The sequence below is a fragment of the Penaeus vannamei genome, chromosome 37 (assembly GCF_042767895.1).
Source record: "Penaeus vannamei isolate JL-2024 chromosome 37, ASM4276789v1, whole genome shotgun sequence".
NCBI lineage: Eukaryota > Metazoa > Arthropoda > Malacostraca > Decapoda > Penaeidae > Penaeus > Penaeus vannamei.
In genome coordinates, this window is record NC_091585.1 from 20405269 (window position 1) to 20425268 (window position 20000).

The following is a 20000-nucleotide window of genomic DNA, read 5'->3' on the forward strand; positions in this document are numbered from 1 at the left end:
CATTTCTAAAAGAAAAAGAAAGAATGAAAGAGAAAAAAAAAAAAGAAAAGAAAAGAAAAAAAAAGGAAATAATGGAGGAAAAAGTATCCTCAACTTCAAAGCTTGATATCTCAAAACTTCACCTTTGTCAACATTTTTTGTTTTTCCTTGACTACTTGTTTTTTTTAAATAACTTCATTGTTTATTATCCAAATGATATGAAACTTGGTGGCGTAAATTGTAGTATATACATATATATAACATATAAAAAAATCATGGAAATCCAATCATAATTAACGAATTTCATTCTCGAGTGCGACGGCCCCCTTAAAGATAATGTTTAAAAAACATGCAAGTTTTCAGTTTTTGTTAAAAAATAGATGAACATGAATTCTGACAGAGTGTAAGGGAAATTTCTTGTGCATCATCTACTTACCGACTTTTCAAAAGAAGCAAACCATTGCCACATCTTTTGTATGCATTAATTCTAACATTCTCAAGTCCTGAAGTTATTATCTATTTTCTATTATATTGTGCTAAAAACACCTCCATGGTGTGTAAAAGGAGCTATAATTTTTTTTTCAAAAATTCCATTTAGCTCCATATAAAATGCATGTAACATAATTGTGAGATATAAAGTTCATTAAAAATTTATAAAAAATTAATAATTTTGAAATTTCAAAACCAATTACTTTGTGCTCTGGCCAGTTTGATGTTCCTTCTAGGGAAGAAAAGCTTAGTGAGATCTTACAAAAAAATTAGCTCTGAAGTTGTAATCATGAAAAAAATGAAAAAGAAAAGAAGAAAAATATCAGCATGAATCTCTCTAATTCACTGATATCTGCTATAAAGACATTCTTTGGGAATTTGGGAATTGATTTCTACATGTAATGTCACTACTTCATGCATATGAAACTATCATAACAATTACAAGAAGGACCATCTAAACTGACAATCCCAAGTTGCTCCATGTAGCCTATTCCCCTGCGATTCCATGAAATAGTCTGAGATGGGTACAAGAACCATACGAAACACTCATCAGGACCACAACCTAAATCCTAACCTATCTCATCACTTGGGACGGAACACTGAAGGTTTCAATCTAATCAAAATATATGAAAGTATTTACCTGTCTATGCAAAATGAGCTACACAGCAACTTGCTTTAGACACAAATTCAAATGCTCAATATAGCTCTACAAGTAAACAATTAAAAGATCTGTATTTTACAGACCACCAGAAACCTTAAATATCATTCAAAATACTATAATGAGGATGGACTGATCAGATGTTTTTAATTCCATCTAATACAGCATGTTAACAGCATGTTAACCCCTTGCTGTCCGGTGGCATAAACAATACATGCCATGGTTGTCGTGGACCATGCAGTGGGTGCCATTACATCGTGATCATTCCCACTTTGTCAGCTCATTGGACAGAGCTTCCTGTTTTTCTCCAATTGTAGCAGAATCATTTCTATGGTGAAAACTTTAGGTAATAGCAAGTAAAGTGAAGATAAAGCTTCAAATGTTTTGTCTTAAGAATGATGTCAAAATATCAAATTTTCCTTTTTTTTCACTTTCCTCTTTCTCATACTAGCATTAACAACGTTCATACTAACCAGCTTCATCTACATTCTCATATTTAACAATTTCAAGTTGTATTCCGCTGTGTTGGCAACCCTATTCTCCAATGCATTGCACTTGTCATTCATTCTTGAGACATGGAGTGGAGAGGGGAGGATGGGAGGGGTATGAGTATAAGAAACAGGTAAGTGAAAAAATTACTTTTGAGCATGAAAATATAACTTGTTTCACATACAACCTGTGTCTCATGTTAGCAGATTCCATTCCCACATTTTAGGTAGTGGACTGTGCCTTGTGTAAAGATTACGAAGAGGGTGAAATATCCACTTTTAATGTGGGTTCCTCTGACACAGACGAAGTTTGGAGGACAGCTTTATACATATAGAAAAACCTCATTCACCCTGTATTGACTACTCTGGGTGCACTGACTGGTGCCTGGTAGGCAATTTCACATCATATGTAAGAAAAGCTAAGCCACTATGCTTCCAGTAGCAATAAATGGTCCCACCAATTAATGTCTCCTCCTTGCCTCTGAATATCCTTCAAGTAATGGTCTGTGTATACTGAACGGGTCTTCTAGCAGGCTGTCTTCAGAATGGAAGCAATTGGGCAAATATTCTTCCATTGAGCAAGGAGGTGGCTATGCTCCTAATGTCATATGCTCATACCTTGATGGATGGGCATAAAGAGTCTGGAAAGGACACGTGTTGTCATAATAGTCTCTCTCCAAAAGAAGGAAATTACTGCCTTCGACATGGGTCTTTTCTGGTCTCTAGCAGAGAGAAATAAAGGCCTAGATTTTGTGGAGGAAGATGTCCTGGTACTACTTCAAAGCCCTTACTGGACACAGCAGACATTCCTCATCTTCCCTCTTAACAGCTGTAGAAAAACTCCTTAAATGGAATTCCCATGGAATAGGATTAATGTATGTCCCAGTCTTGGCTATGAATTCTGGAGAATAAGAGAATAATAGGTTCTCCCTTTGCTTGGCAATAGTACTGGAGAGGGCCTGAAGTTCAATGACTCTCTTAACCATAGCTAGGGCTACCAGAATAAGGGTCTTTCTGGATAAATCTCACATAAAGGAGAGATGTTAGGAAAGATGTGCACTACGTCCACATTCCATGATGATGTCCAGCAACTGATCTGCTAACTTGTACTGGACATGCTTTGATGAAGTCTCAGTATATTTTGGAGACGAAAACAAGAGTTTCCGGATGGCTACAAAATCGGCATGCGGGGCTGGCCCGGAGTCTGCCTGCACACCAGCCGTTGCCCGCTGCTGAGTCGGAGCCTCAATACAGCGTCACACAAGCGGGACACCCGGCAATTTTTCTTTCCGTCTCATACGTGGGACACCCGTCATAAATGGGTTAAATTCCTTAAATGAAAAATTGCCATTTAAAAATAGCCTTGTAGCCTTTGATAGCAGTGACAGAGGAGTTATATTTTTCTCACAGAAAAAACAGTCTGTAAACTTTTGGCTAAATGGGTTTCAAATGGTGTAGCCATATCTCTTGCACCATTGCTTATACTTATTCCATTTGATTTGATAATTGATCATAGTTTAATATTTGGATTTAACCTATGGTTAACTGAAGTGCGTGTAGAGCCTCATAAAACTTGCAGGCATGTGGCTGTTGAAGTAAGTCCATGTGATCTGTGATGTGGAAGGCATCAAGGCATGTCTACTGTCAACTGAATGAGTTCTAGAGACCATTACTTTTGTGGCCAAATTGGAGCTATTAGAATGAGTGTGGTTTGTTTGTTGTTGATCACTTTCCTGACAAGAGGTAAAGGAGGGAGGACAGTGGTTCCAGTTGTATAAGAATACATCCATTGCGATCGCTCCGGCATTTTGGAAAGGTGATGTAAAGTTTGGGAGCTTAAGTTCAGTCTTGTAGCAAAAAGACACACTGGGCAACTTCCACAGGGTATTGCATATGTCCTGATGGAGGGTCCACTCTCTAGAAATGATCTGATTGTGTCTGCTGAACCAGTACACTAACATATTGGAGGTCAGCTTGATAAACTGAATGAAGATCTTGACAGTGTCTTCCTCTGCCCATTCCAAGATTTTTTGAACTTCTGTATTAGGGGTTGTGAAATGCATACCCCTTTCATTGGCTAGATATGACAGTGCTATGGCAGCAATTATCTTGCCTTGTAAAATCCCTAAGAAGTGACAAAGGCCTAGACCAGGGGTTGGCAACCTTTCGAGCATAGTGTGCTAGTTTATAATTAATGCTTTCTTATTGATAACCTCGCGTGCCTTTTTTTCAGCACTGTATACCCAGATGTATTTTCCTGCGCATGCATAACATGAATACAATATTCAAAAAATGTATATGTTTTATAATTTTAGATTCATACTCACCATATTAATATCGACACAATGAGCTGCAAGCAATCCTTAGAGTGAACTGTTGTAAGCTTGCAGCGATGAGGAATGAGGGTATGCTGCATGTATGAAAACATCTGGCTTACATTGGTATGTAGATCCAAATCCTGATAGCAATGCCAAGGCTACTTTCTTCAGGCAATTTAATTTATCAGACAGTGGTGTCCAAAAACTTAATATGGAGGCTGCATGATTATTCACAGTAGATTCCAATATTTCTCAATTTTAAAATTTAGCTGACCATAATAATGAGACTCTTTCTCTCTCTCTCTCTCATATTATTTTGCTGTTTAACTTTTTTCTTTGCTCCTCTGAATCACATGTCGTGTCATAGGCAAGCGCTCTGCATGCCAAGGCTGGCACTCGTGCCAAAGGTTGCTGACCTCTGGCTTAGACGAACTGCTCTGAGTTCTGAGATGTTGATGTGAAGGAATATTTCATGTGTTATCCATATTCCACTTGTTGATTCCTAGAAAAGTTGATGCTCACCAACTTTTCGCTGAGGCATCTGTGTAAAGGTGCAAATCTGGAGATGCCACCTGTAGAGACTGCCCTACATATGGATTTTGCTCCTCCAACCACCACTGAAGGTCCTGAAGCTCATTGTTATCCCAAGATAAAGAAGTGTTGTCTCCTTGTGACTGTCTATCCCACATTTGAGCTAGCTGTAGTTGGATGTTCCTCATACTTTGTCTTGCTCCTGGTATTATGTTGTGTCGTCCTCTTCTGTGAAGACAGGGCCAGACAATGGAAGGATGAGTTAGACCAATGAGTGGTATATGGACTTGAAGATGAGGTATTGGAACCTCATTCCAGCAATGGAGTGCCTGGTATTGGAAGTGGCTTAACTAGAGATCTAGATACCAACTGTTGGAAGAGACAGAAGCAGTCTAATTTGCCATCCTTAGTGCTTCCTTTACCTTGTTCTCTTCAAAGAGTAAACCTGAATCTATAGATCACTTCCTCAGGTCCACCTTAGACACAGAGACTATTCAGCTGGTGAGAGATGCGATAGTATGGATTCATGTCTCATGGCCTTAACGTTGGCTAATGCAAAGGCAGAGGCCAAAGTCATGTCAACCATGGCCTTATTTATGTTCTTAAACAATTGATCTGCCATCATCCTGTCTTCTAATCCAGGTTGTAGGGAGCAAAGAAGCTGAAACACTCCCATACATCATAAAGTGAACTTCTATGCCTCTCATAAATGTGCTGACTCCCTTTAACCAGGTCATGTCTGTGTGCTGGATAACAACCTGGTGTTCTTTATCCCTGGTGGTTTCATGGCTGCTAACAAAACCTTACAATTTTAATTGCCAGTTAGAGGGCTGATGGTCTAGAAGTTTCATTGGCTGAATGAGCTCCTTGGTAACTACATTCATGGAAAAAAACAATGGCAGAGTCCTTGTGAGCCTAATGATCTTAACATCTTCCTGATGCCTGTGTTCCCCAAGGGCTAGTACTAGACAGTTCACTTTCTCTTTATACCCTTGTACCTCAGAGAAGCACTAAGGGATAAATGTTAGCATCTTGTTCAGATTCAGAGTGAAATATGGTGAAATCACTTGTGATAAATTCTTTTGAGTTTATGTTTGTTCCCTGGTGCATCTCCTCAGATTGTGTTGCAGTCACACAACATGTGCCTTGTATTGCTGACTTGTAAGTATCAATGGCTGCCTGTGATACAGGCATCTCTCTGGTTAAGTCTGCTGTCACTGCTATGTGACTACTACTTCACACATGGTCTGTCCAAGGGCCCTAGGAATGGCTGCTGAGTGGCCTAACATTCTTGTGTGCTCCATGGCCTGAGGGAGGAGACCACGTATGACATACATTTCTCCTCCCTTGGCCGTGTGGGCTTGACCATCTGCTTGGTCACCTTGCCAGAGAAACTGGACCCTCACAGCCTGGCCCTCACCCTAGGCCTGAAGGAATTGGGTCTCTGGACACCCATCTGTCCCCATCCTTGTAACATCCTGAAGGATATCCTGGGCATACTGGAGCCAGATTTCTCACCACTTCAGGACATGACCTCTTGTTCTTCCCTGGAACATCTTTAGGTGAACACTCTGATGTAGCCTCCCCAATAATCATTTGCACATTGTTAAGTTCAACAAAGTCAGATGTGACAAAATAAGGGAAGCAGCTGGGCAAAACACAGAGCACTATCATGCTTTCTGGTGTCTAATGAATGAATGATGAGCACATTCCTCAGGAGAACAGGGTTACCAATAACACCAATAGCAGGGTTGCCATCACAGCAGAAAACGACTTCAAATTGTTAAATGTAGGAATGCCACAACAGAAAACGACTTCAAATTGTTAAATGTAGGAATGCAGATGTAGATAGGTAGTATGAATATTGTTAATGATAGTATCAGAAACTGGCTGTATGTGAAAGAAATAAGCTTTTAGGTGCCTAATATTGCCCCCAAACTACCAAACGAGCCGGACACAAATGGGAAACTGTTGATGCATGCCAACAACCCCACCAAGTTAATGGCAACTAGCCAAGACTATCTAATAAACTAAATGCTTTAGTTAAATTCCTCTGGTAACAACAGCAACTACAGAAGGAGAAGGAGAAATAAAAACTAAAATATATATATGAAGTGGTGGAACAAAAAAGATGCATGTTTTAAGATGGATACTGGGAATATTTGTCTGTAGTACTAGCAATGACAAAGCTAAATAACTGGACATATCCTTGCATTGACTACGTAAAGATATGTAAAGATAAAACAAACCATATCATATTAGCTTTAATAATTAACCCACTGGATCTGAGAGACGTGACTGTCATGCCATGAAGAAATTTAGCTGAGGGCAAGGTGATGGGAACGTGCCATCATGAAAAAATCTGGCTGAGAGCCAAGGGTGACAGAAATGACACACTGTGAGTATACAAAGATCTTGGAGGATGAACTATTTTCAGTAGACATTTAGGAAGGGGCTTTTACATTACCTCCACCAGTATAGGAGGGTGGAATGTACATCCATTAGACTTGGCTGGAAGAGTGCAGTATATCTATGCTCAGGATCTTTTTACTACCCCACTGTGACTGGCAGTACAGGGTTTGTTACAGAGAAATTAATAATGCAAAGCTATATATATATATAAAAAAAGACACAATTAACACAATATTACTTTTTGCCATTGTTCATGCATAAAGTTGTAGACTATCAAAAGAGATAACATGAGGTCTGCTCAAGGAAAACAGTCTATTACCATCATGATCCAGCACAACAAATGACAAATATAGACCTTGGAAAAGGGCAAAACAGTAGAAAACATATGTAAAAAAGACATCTTAACATTGCAAAGAATCTTGATAATCTTCGTAGAACCTGAGCCTACAACACACACCAGTAAAGTCACCATTCAATAAAGTCTATTGCTTAGATTTTGGTCCAGGTGCAGCCCACGAGGCACCCAGATCCAACGGGTTAAGGATAAAGATGATAGAAAATATGAATCGTTGGTTATGAAAGTTCTTCAAAACATCACTTTAAAACTGGAATGACTGTGCACATTTTTTTCTAATAAAATCTAAATTTATTCAAGTATAAATCTCACCAGCAGAGAGCCCACCAACAGCTGCAGGACCTGATATCTGGCCAGCTACAGCCGCGGCTTGTGCAGCAGCTGCAGCTTGAGCAGTTGCAGCTTGAGTCTGCATCTGGCGATGACACTGACGAAGGTCAAACACCTGCAACATTGACTGTATTAGTTAAGGAGGCTTTGATTATCTTTTCCATCAAAACGGCACACAGCAGTTAGAGTATTCATTAATATATCTTCAAAATTACGAAAATACTTGGATTGGATGAATAGCTTTCATTCTTACAATATTATAGTTATTTTCTGACAGCACCCATGCAATTCCACTGATACCGGTCAGATACTGCTTCACATAGAAAAATTTAATCACAATTTATTACAAACCTTATGAAGAATTCACAAGTCACAGAACTACTAATCAAATGAGAAAACAAACTATATTGCACTTTCTATACAAATAACTCAAATGAACACCTAGAAACCTTACCTTAATACAGGCACAAGGATAGATCTTGTGTACAGCATCACCTGGGGAGCGACCTGCTTCTCGGTCTAGGTAATAACTCTGGACGAATACACTGTGGTCACTCAAGCAGCGCAACCAGACATCACCTTCTCCTCTCAAGTCTAGTTGAACGCCTTTACCAATATGCAATCTGTAAAGGTTTATGAATGGTTTATTCATCTTCCCTTACCATTTCTTGTTATAGTAAACCCTTGCTAACCGTGATCTTACAAAGCATGACTGACTGATAATATGCCAAACATTGGAAGAATTTTTGATTATTCATGGTTTGAGAATCACCATCTTATTTCCAGGCTTGACCTTCCCCTTCCTGATACTTAACCCAATGCTGACAGGAAAAAGATGCATTCGCTTTAGTATTGTTTTGTCAAATGTTTCTGTACATTGATGGCTCTGCCAGTGCTTTTCCACAAAGGAGTCAATTAGAAGTTCTTGTGATCTCATTTTTCTTTGAAATAGCAGGATTTTTTTTCTTTTTAACTAATGCTATCAATATCGACACTGTTATTTTTGTTATAAACATTATAATTACTATATTGTTACTGATATTACTAACAATAGTATTAAATGCTCAAAAATATTACTGAAAATCAAGGAAAAGGATAAACCGGTGAGACAAACTGTTTTATACAAATTGTTTTCAAAGTATTACCACCTACCAAATCAAGAGTCAGTATGAGCAAACTTCCCTCTATTCATTTCTTACACTGGTAATTTGATAATAATAAATTTCAATAAGAAATTGTTATATAGTAGGTAAAACACACACAAACTGTGGTTATAATAATCAGTCGATACTGTCTTGATGTTTCCTGTCCTTGGCCCCCCCAAAAAAGAAAAAAAGTAACAACCTATACTTGACAGCCTTCCTGAGGCCAAAACTTCTAGTATCAATTATATTTCATAACCATCCTCAACAGTTTAATCACTGTTGCAGTGTTTCTCCTACCACTGTTATATGATCTCTTGTATCTTTACTGTGGTGTTTCTCTTGTCAAGTGCTGTAAGGTTTCCTTTATTCCAATATTGTCACCTTTATCTGGGAACCTCAAAGGAACTGGTGTAGCTGGCTGTGTTCAGCAACATGCAGTAAGGCGAGGACCTAAGTGGCAAAGGTAATAATAAAACCTAACCCTTTTCCCTATAAGCCTATAGCCTTAAAAACTATAGACTTACCAACAATGAGTTTTTTCAAGAATATATCACCCACAGTTGGTAGCATGAGTACTTTACTGATTTTTTAAACTTTAATATTGTTATCCTAACTAAAAGGCCAGCAGAGCATAAAGAAAAAATAACCTCACTATCACTGTTGTTTTTCCTGTCTAAGAATGTGTGTCAAGATCTAAATGTCTGCCAAGCTTTTGCTTAAGCCTGACCGTCAAGGATGTCTTGTGCATGGTTTGTGTGGCTCTAATTATGCTCTCCTAAGTACACTATGCAGTATGGGAAAATTGTGTGTTGTGCATCATTATGCATAGATGTTGCCTTCCAAACATCACACAAAATGTTCATCTTTAAATTTTGTAAATCTTCCCTTCCCTCCCCCCCTCCCTCCTTCCCCTTACTAAAAGGAAATGTCAGGTCTCAACAAACTTACAGAAAAAATGAAAGAGGAATGGATTTACCCTCTTACCTTGCTCTCTCACTCTGTTCTGTCCGATGTACATTACTTAATGCTCCGAGACAGAAGCGGTTTCCACCTGAGGGGTCAACATAGCCATCCACAGTTACAGTTGGACAGCTTGATGGGACTTTGAAAGTCTCACCCACCTAAAAAACAATAAAAAGAGAGAGATGACAGTTATTACCATAACATAGCAAGAAAACATACATACAAACAAACAAACAAACAAACGCACACGCACACATGCATGCACACACACACACAAAATGATTCTGAGTACTTTATAAATTGCATTACTACCTTAAATATGTACATATCAATATGGACTGTGAGATACTTTGAACAATGAATGGTGCCTAAAATCAACAGAGCAAGCCACTACATCTAAAAGAATATTTCATTCAACAATATTTGGGACCTTAAGAATAACCACCTTGGCTAAAAGTGGAAGTGTTTGGGGGGCCCCAGTAGATGATGAAAAAAGCCTCTGATATATGTGAAAAAAAAAAAAAAAAAAAAATAGTATAGGAATTTGCTACAAGGAATTAAGAAAATACCTCAAAATTCCCATCACCTATCATTGATGGCGGGACTGCATGTATGTACGCAAAGTCTGGTCTGGTTTCATTTTAGGATCATTTCTTATGCAAAATGACACCATTAAGAGTCACCTACAAAGCCTACCTGACCTGATTTGTTTACCATGTCTCTTAAATTTTCAGGAAAAAGTGTTTATTTCTATTTCTATTATCATTGTTATCAATAATAAAATAATATGAATAATCAATGAAAATAATGACCAAAAACATTATTGTTATAATAATTGCAAACATCTTCATTATCATCATTATCATTATTATTCTTATTAACATCATTATCATTATTAACATCTTCATTACTACCATTACCATTTTGATCGTTAACTATCATCAAAATAATATCAATAATCAAAATAATAAAGAGTAACAGATATAAGGAAAGGAAAGGAGTAAACAGGTGAGATCAGCTACACCTAGTAATTGACTCTATATTGACTAAACAATAGGACAGCCAAATAAGTGTAAAAATAAATAAACAAATTGATAAATAAATAATAACATAACAAAGCCATGCTGGACTTTTCCTAGTATCTATGGGTTCACCCTCCTAAGCATGTTATATGGGCATCAATGTTTTTGATTTAAGGTCCTGTAGATAAACACAATTATAAAACACAAATATTTACCAAGGTTTTGTCCTAACTGCTTGATAATAAAATGAAACAACACCCTGACAAATTCAGTTATAAATCATAGTGCATTCAACCTTTCTACATAAGAGGACCTGCCCCCTCCTCGGGCATAATCATATGGCAGAGAGGGCTGTATCACAATTGACAATTAACAAAAACATTTGACCATAATATATGCTTCTTAACATGTTTACAATTTTTATCAATTCATAATTACATTTACCATACTGCATTTATTATGCTAATATTGGCATGTCTGATAGGAGAGTTTAAATCTATTGTTAAAACAAGGGTAGCAGGCTTGCTGGCTAGGCTGTATCTTGTTTTATAATTAGTAGTACATCTTGACTCATACCCTGAATACCAAGATTTGCTTCATTTTCAGTTTACAGTATCATCTATTAATAATTACTTTTCTCTTCTACCATTGATGATATTTGTACTGGCATATGTCATCAGAAAGCTTCAACTTAGCCATATTTTCTATTTCTGCTGAGACAAGGCCAGCAAAGGTCTCACACGGTCTCATGCCACTGGTCATGTGGTCTGCTGATCAGTGGGATCAGAGACAAGGAGTGTGTGAAACCTATACAGTAATTCCTCCAAGAAAGATTAGCTCTATTAAGCTCTAATTTGCATAATTTTTGCAATGACCATTGTAGTCATGAGCATCTTAAATCTTAAAATCCATACTCTATTCTTAAACTGATCTCATAATTTTTATAAAAATAACTGGATATTAAATATCTATAAATATTTTTCTGAGGGATACTTTACAAAAATAAGAAAAAAAAAAAAAAAAAAAAAAAAAACTTGTATTGATATCTTAAAATGGTGGCTATGATAAAAGAGAACACTGTATATCTAGCAACCTAAACAAAATACTTTAAAGTATTATAGTATCCACTATGGTTTTGCCCTTCCATTAGCAGCTGGTTCCTAAGTGCTTAGTCAACCAAAGAGTCTACAACTAGGACTAACTGACATCACCTATTTACTTACTCCTTGAATATAACTTTTGACTTCTATTACCAGTTTTATCATTATCATCATTATAATGGCAATTTTACTAGCAATCATAATAGTAATAGAAATAACTCAATCCAAAATATTCAAGGAGTGGAGTAAATAGGGGAGATCAAGTGTGCCTAGTAAATGACTCCTCAATGACTAAGCACTTGTGGAGCCATCTGTAAAATATACATTCATTAATCAAAACCATAATAGAAAGTGCATGTATACATGTACTTTCAACATAAGTTGGTTGATATGCAACAATATGTTACTAGAATGAAAAACTAAAAACTACTTTATAGTATAGTGTTGAACATAATAACCTTTAATTGAATTTCCTCAGTCTCACCTGTGTGTCGAGTTCAAAGTAGGCAATGGAACACCAAAAGTCAGGTACAGGTTGTGTAGAGAGTGGTATGTCCTGTACCATCTGTTGCTGGTCCCCTGAGGATGCCAATGGATCAAGTAACTCAAAATGATCACATGTTAAATGGCAAACAAACTTCTATGGTAGCAGTAAGAAGACAGAAGTATGAACTGTCAAGTTACTGCTACTTTGTTTTATGAAAACTATTTTCTCATTAGATTACATTACAATATGTTAACTATGCTAATTCCAGTTTTAACCATTTCTGTAATATACTAAAAATAAAACAGTAACTCTAATATGATAACTTCTTGATGAATCACAAATAATTTTCTGTCTGTGGACAGCCTGAACTACTTTTCAAAGTTTTCCTTTTAAACAGCTTTGTATAAGAACATCACAGAAATATGTATCACTGAGCAATCATGAAATCAGTCCTGAGAGATTAACTTGAAATTTCTAAGACTTAAAAAAAAAAAAAAAAAAAAAAATCCCAACCATATACCCACTACATGTCCCCTTCTTGAATCACAACCATTACTTACAGTAGGTAGGATTCTGCCGATCATTAACCATGCTGGGGGTATAAGACAGCGTGTTTTGCCCACTCCAGTTGGGCTGCGAGGACATTGAGTGAGGTGTGACAGAATGCTGTGGCACTTGCTGAGGTGATGCAGCCGGTTGGCCGAACTGAGAGGGTAAGGTACCTGTCCCACTACCCAATACACCAAACCCATTTTGCTGCTGTGTCTGTGGCTGTTGCTGTTGCAGTTGTTGCTGCTGGTCTAATGGTTGCTGCTGTGGTTGTAGTTGTTGCTGAGGTTGTTGTGGCTGCTGTTGTGGCTGAGATGGTTGTTGAAGATGAGGAGACAACTGACTCAGTGATGCTGTAATGATAATGAATATAAGGATAGTGATGATGCAGAGGTATGCACATTAAACACACTTTTCATCTATCATTTTTGGGAAAGGAAGAAGCCTACTTAACCCACTGATAGTGGGATGGCATGAATTTAGTCTATCAATTTTGCTTACACATAGATGGCTTCACAAGAGCTTAGTCACCAAGAGGTCAATTACTAGCCCTACCTCATCTCATCTCTTTACCCTTTTCCTCAATTTTAGGAAGGATTTTCATGTTTTCCTTCTTTTTGCTGTCCGTGCTGATAATGACACAGTAATAGTCCTGATGTCAATAATAATAATCATAACAATATGATCCTCTTATCACAGAAACATGTGGCTGAGGGGTGGGTGACAGAAATGTGTCCTCTTGAAAAAATGTGGCTGAGTTCTAGGGTAACTGGAATGTCTCATCAAGAGATACTGTTGTTGAGTGGCAGGTGACAGAGATATCTTGCTGTGAGTGCACAAAGTTCTTGCAAGAAGACTGGACTAAGTGGGCCTTTAGAAATATGCCTTTGCATTATTTCTATCAGTAAATGAGGGTGGAATGAACCATCCCTTTGCTATGCCTGGAAGAGCACCAACTCCAGGGAGGAGACAATTTTTGTGCAGAATTCTATTCCTTCCTCTGTGAATTATGTGTTATAGAAAACTAAATCATACTTATTGTTACTGTTGTCACACAAGTGTTGTAGACTACCTTGGGGAATAATATGGAGATCATACAATAAAAACAGTATTGCCATCGTTATACAGTATAACAAATGACAAATATAGACATCAGTAAAAGGCAAAACAGAATAAAAAAGGAATTGAGAGAAAAAAAAGGTAATATCATTGTGTAGAAGAGTCTTGATATCCCATAAGTGTTGGTACAACCCAGGCCTACAACCCAGGAGAGTTGCCACCTAAATAAGCTTAATGCTTGAATTTTGGTTAATATGCAGGCCATGAAACATCTGGATCCAAAGGGTTTATAAAACAGAAATCATAATTCTGTCTCCAGAATATTCTACAAATGTGGAGGTCAAGTAAGGTTAGGTTGCCTACCTAACTAACTCCTTGATAACAAAGCACTTGTGAAGCCAGCTCTGTATAAACAAAATTCACACACACACACATAAAAAAAACACAGTGGACAATACAGTTTCCACCAATGGGTTGATATAAAAATTCTACCCAAATCTTTAAGTCATGATTTTTTACCGAGAACATAACCACAAGATCTCAATAAATTCAGAGAGGAAAAAATGCTGAAACTTACTTTGGACTGTGTCAGGGAAGAATTGTTGTGACCCAGGGGTTGAAGGTGTGGGGGACTGAAGTCCTTGTGACATGTGACTTGAGGTGCTACCTGTTAAAGAAATCAAGAATTAAATAAGAATCTCCAAATCTTCATCACTTTCAGCCTATCTTCATCACACTGTAAATCCATTGAAATAACGATAAAAAGAAAAGAAAAGAGTGCTACAATATCATCCTACATAAAACAATCAGTCATATGTATGCACATATAATACCACAACAGCCCTACATAAGCACTCATATGGAAACAACAGAAAGCATAATGTAATCGGCTAAAAAGACATACCTGTAGGTGACAGTAGGGAGAATGACTGTTGTGGATGATGTGGGATGGTTTGTTGCGGTGCACTGACTACTGTCTGATGAAGGCCGCCACCCTGAAAGAGGGAGTCTTTGTTATACAGCACTTTCCTGAAACACTGCATTTTTAATTCTATTTACTATAATGTATTAAATGACTAAGTTATAGAAGTCACTTTTACTATTCATATCATAGTTACACATTTGCCATGGGCAAAGGTGTCAAACTTGTGACCTTTGATGAAGAAAAGAGCAGATGACAAACATTTCAGCAGAAAAGATAATAAAAAAATAGAGATTCTTATAAAATTTGTTAGACGATCAAAATTAACAACTATTACAATACTGTTCACAGTTCTCTATCAAAAATAATTAAAAATGGCCTTACCCACTGGTGAACAAATGTCAGGAGACTTTTGTTTGACCAAATATCAGAAATAAGTAGAAGCAAATGCTTCTGCAGGGTCATGTTGCATAGGTTGCAGCTTTGCCATTATCATATTCATTTAATAAGTTTCCAATATTATACAGCAAATTAACCCTATGACCATGGATGACATTAGCTGTAGTGGACAATGTCAGGGATGGCACCAAATACTGACATACCCCGTCCTATTGGCTCATCAAAGGGTGCTCTTTTTCCTATATAGGTACTTAAAGTGATGGGAAGCTTTCAATACTTCAAAATTTTGTTTATGAAATAGAGCTAAAAGCTATTAGGCACCTAATATTATGCATCAAGTACTGAACAAGCCAGGTGCAAATGAGGGAAACTGCCAATGCACAACAACCACCAAACAGTACTAGCTACAAGTCAATTTTTGATACCACAATTATTGGGTGAAAAATTTGTGCATTCTTTAAAAAGTACACTATAATACAGTGTGCAAATAGTGTCACGTATATACACTACTCATATACCGACAGTGATTTTTAAAAAGGTTAGCCTTGAGAAGGATTGACTTCAAGACAATTGGCCTAGTGTCTTACAAGAAAATAAAATGGAATTTCTATTTTCACCCAAGATATTTGATACATGGTCCATACTTTCTTAAAGAGTAAAGTGTGCATACAAGGTGGCTTTAACCCATTCACAACAGGATATCCTGGTGCCATAAGAAGCTATTTTCTAGGTGGCACATGTAGTCAGTTACTAAAGAGAAAAATTAGAAGTGCATAAAACATACATCTACATAACTCTATACACTTCTGACTGCAGCATAAACAATGCATTGATAATGAGGCTAAAAAAAGTCTTTCAGCCTACTTTTCAGGGGCTGTTTCTCCTCAATAAAAACAATTATTTAGGAAACACAACTTAGAGCAGGCACAACCAAACATGACATGATTTAATGGGACAACATTCCTGCATGAGTCTAGCCCATGACATGAAAGGACATTACTCATCGAATAAATCAGGATATCTCCCAATAACAATGCTCTGTTCATAAATATCAGTTGGGAAAAGAAGAAAACAAGTGGGGTTACTCCATAACTCTGATAAAAGAAACAAACAAGTCAAGACTTTGACCATAACATTGTATATAAACATTTTCAAATCTTGGACCCACTATACTGAAATTCACGGCACAACTGATAGAATGCAGTAACCTCATATGATAACTATGGCAGAACGACAGGAAAACTTTCATTAGGAACTTGATTAATTAAAAATATCACTACTTTTAATTCTTTTTAAGATATCAAAAATAGTTAGGAGAATATGTAAAGGAAAAGAGTTAAAATATAAATTAATTAGACAATCTGGGCAAGAGGAAGAGGAGTAGAATGGTGAGGAAGAAGGAGAGGAGGAGGACAAGAATCAAGAGGAGGAAGGGTAGGACAAATTAAAACAGAAAATAGCTTATATGTAATTCTTTACATTACGAATTCAATCCATCAAGCAAAATTCTGACACTATACTGTTTTCATAGCAGTACATTTATACACGCAAAATAAGACCTCATCTTGCATTTCATAATCTACTTAAAAAAAAGAAAAAAAGATAAAAAAAAAAAAACAATAATAATAATGACATTCCTCAATCACAGATACACATTTCTAAAGGAAGAAAACATCAGAAAAAAATATCAATATATATAAAGGACCTTAAAGGAGCTACAAAGAAAACACAGATTTCAGGCTCAAAACGACAACAACAATCCCACCTGTGAGGAAGTGGGGCTACCCTGTTGTCCCGCCGGCTGGCAAGTAACAGATATAATTTTCTTTTAACCACTTCATGTCAGTTTAACCACACTTTACTTATGTCAACATTTTTTTATACACTATTTCACTTTCTGGTCTATTGAGAGGAACCATAATTATTGTATTGATGCAAGTACTACTGCAGCAGCTTAACACGTTAACCGCGTTTGGCAACTCAGCAATCTCGCCCCCACCACGATACCTTTTCGCCGCCACCATGCCAGTGTTCATTTGACTTCTGCATTAAGCAGAGATATTTATCATTATGAAAGGATGACCAATCCTGTAGAGCGTTAAAATCCATGTTACAAATATATACCGAATCACAGAACACTGGTATTTTTTTTCTTCTTTTGTGTATTGGTGCACTGGTGTTCTGAGCATGGCCCAGTGCATTTGTATACCATTTTCATTTACCTGTATTTTTAATTTATTATTTTCTTTATTGAGTTTAGTAATATTTTCTTATATCGTTATATTATGTAATGCTTATGTTTTGGATGTTATTCATTTGTATTTTGGAAGCATGTAATTTTTATATATCTTATCAATACAACCAATTTCAGTTATTTTTATTTGCTTTACATACAAGGAATGTATTAGCATGTATTATATTTGATGGCTGCCTTCTTTGATATTAGTTATAATGCATATAGTATAACACTATTATATGAAAACCAAATTTCTATAAAAAGTCATGAAGAAGTAAAAATGAATTATTGCCGAATTATGAATAAAGAATGTGCATAATTATGCGTATTATTTTAATACCTGGCACCACTGTAACACATCTGCAGTCACAATAGACAAAAATGTACACACAAATTGTTTATATACTCATGTTTCCAAATGTTTAACAAAAGGGCTATTTGCGCCACAGATCTACCAATACACAAAGACGGAAACATCTTCTCGGTACACTGGTGGGCCAATCCGCGGTTAATGTGTTAATTAAGATAGTTTATAACTTTCATGAACTAAGGATTTATTTCATAAAAACTACTTCATAATAACTGACAAATCATTCAAGCTATATATACCGCTACTAGACTTGAACCACATACAATATGTATTGGCAATGTATCGTGATTCACCTTTGGGTGTATCACAATTTATTACAATGAACACCATGCTTTATCACAATCATCCAAATTGCAATAAACAACAAATTTATAATAATTTCCCAAGCTTCTAGACAATCAATTAAACATCATTATTCTGGTGTTTAGAACTAATAGCTTAAGTGAACCTTAACTTGAAATAGAAAGAAAAAGCGTAGAGAAAAGGCAAAACAAAAGAAAAACGAAAGAAAAGAAAAGAAAAAAAAACAGAAAAGGAAAGAAAATGAAACAAAATGTACAACATAAATAAATAAAAAATATCTCCCAAAACCATTTCCAACCAAGAGCACCCTGACGCCTCACCTGTGACGCTGGGGGCCCCTGCTGAGGTCCAGTGGGTTGGTGTGTAATGGTGGACATGCCTGAGGGCCCTGGGGTCACTGCCGACTCCCCAACATTTCCTGAGCCACCACTAACTTCGCAGTCCATACGAATGCCATATTCATCCTTCACGATCTGGCCCGTCGAGGTGCCCTGGAGACTTAGGCCAGTCAAGTCTGCTTTGGGACACGAGCAAGAGTTTACGTCTGGCAGTCACTGGGGATGGTGGTCATTAAGGCCATCCCTAACTAAAGCAAAACAGTTATGCTATTCATGCCATGCACATTGTTCTTGCTTCCTAAGTGTATTCACTGAGGAGTGGGGGATATGACAGAAAAAGAGTATGGGGGAAGGGATCATCAATTACCTAGCATCTTTCTTGTCTTTCATATAGGCTGAAAAAAAACAAACTAAAATAAAGATGTCAATGATGCCTAATGTACAACTAGTAACGGGTAGTATCATGCAAGGGCATCATTCATAAATACATTAATAAATAAGTAAATACAACATATACAAAAGATAAATGTTAAGTGATCAGATTCAGATTTTAGATTTAAAGTAAAAGTCAAAGAACTCCCTGAACAATACACTGTGAAGTATATATAAATATGAATGCATCTGACTTACTCTGTTCCAAAATTGTACAGAAATGATTCACTCAAAGCATCAAGCTGATTGACTTTCACCCCTAAAGGCCAGCAAACTTCAGAATTTCTTGTATACTAACAGCAAATATTTTTTTTTTATGTTTGATAAAGTGTTATTTCAACTTAAATCCTTTTGATTTGAATATTCCTAATATGTAACTTGGGACTTTTTTTTAGTGTATTTTATCCACCATATATGTCATGGTGATTTCAGAAGAAGCAGAAGGACATGTTGAAGTCACCACGACATGTTTAACCCTTTGCCACTGGGTGCATTCTCCACTGCTGTTTTGTTTTACAAATTTCATTTAAGCATGGATGGCTTCTCAAGGAATCATTTGCTAGACCTAATGCACTAACCTGTTTATCCCATTCCTTGACATTTCAGGAAAACCTGTTACATTTATATTACTGTTATGGTCAATATTAACCCATTGGATCCAAGTGACATGACTGTCACATCATGAAAATACCTGCCTAAGGGCCAGGGTGACAGGAATGTGCTATCATGAAAAATTTGCTTTACGGCCACGGGGACAGGAATGACTCATCATGAATTTACAAAGCCTTTGTAGAAAGGCATTAAGGAAGGGGTCCTTGCATTATTTCCACCAATAAATAAGGGTGGAATGTACCATCATGAACCATGGCTTGAAGAGCACTGGATCCAGAGGGGACATAATTTCTATGCTCATGATCCTATTCCAGCCTGCTGTGACCAGCAGCACTGGGTGTGTAACAGAATGCTGAATAATAGGAATATATATATAAATTATGCGAATAACAAAATTTTGGGCCAAGTGCAGAAGTTACTCAGATCTGGCTTAATGTTATTATTATTAATCCATCCACTAGTAAAGTGGGTTATTGAAAAATGTGGAGGTTTCTCCTCACTTT

At 36.9% G+C, this 20000-nt stretch overlaps 1 protein-coding gene across 2 annotated transcripts in view; it reads right to left on the minus strand.

Annotated features, from left to right (window-relative positions):
- The window catches only part of Med (Smad/Smad4 homolog Medea), a 47758-nt gene that overhangs the window by 2128 nt on the left and 25630 nt on the right, over window positions 1-20000 (minus strand). The window contains exons 5-12 of one of the 2 annotated variants that reach the window (XM_027356496.2): window positions 18436-18629; window positions 14790-14880; window positions 14463-14552; window positions 12838-13179; window positions 12275-12369; window positions 9690-9826; window positions 8015-8183; window positions 7543-7675 (exon numbers count right to left, since the gene is read on the minus strand). In XM_027356496.2, coding sequence (XP_027212297.2) covers window positions 7543-7675; window positions 8015-8183; window positions 9690-9826; window positions 12275-12369; window positions 12838-13179; window positions 14463-14552; window positions 14790-14880; window positions 18436-18629 — 1251 coding nt within the window. Of the gene's footprint in view, window positions 1-7542; window positions 7676-8014; window positions 8184-9689; window positions 9827-12274; window positions 12370-12837; window positions 13180-14462; window positions 14553-14789; window positions 14881-18435; window positions 18633-20000 lie in introns of both variants that reach the window. The other variant, XM_070115661.1, reaches the window with a different exon arrangement.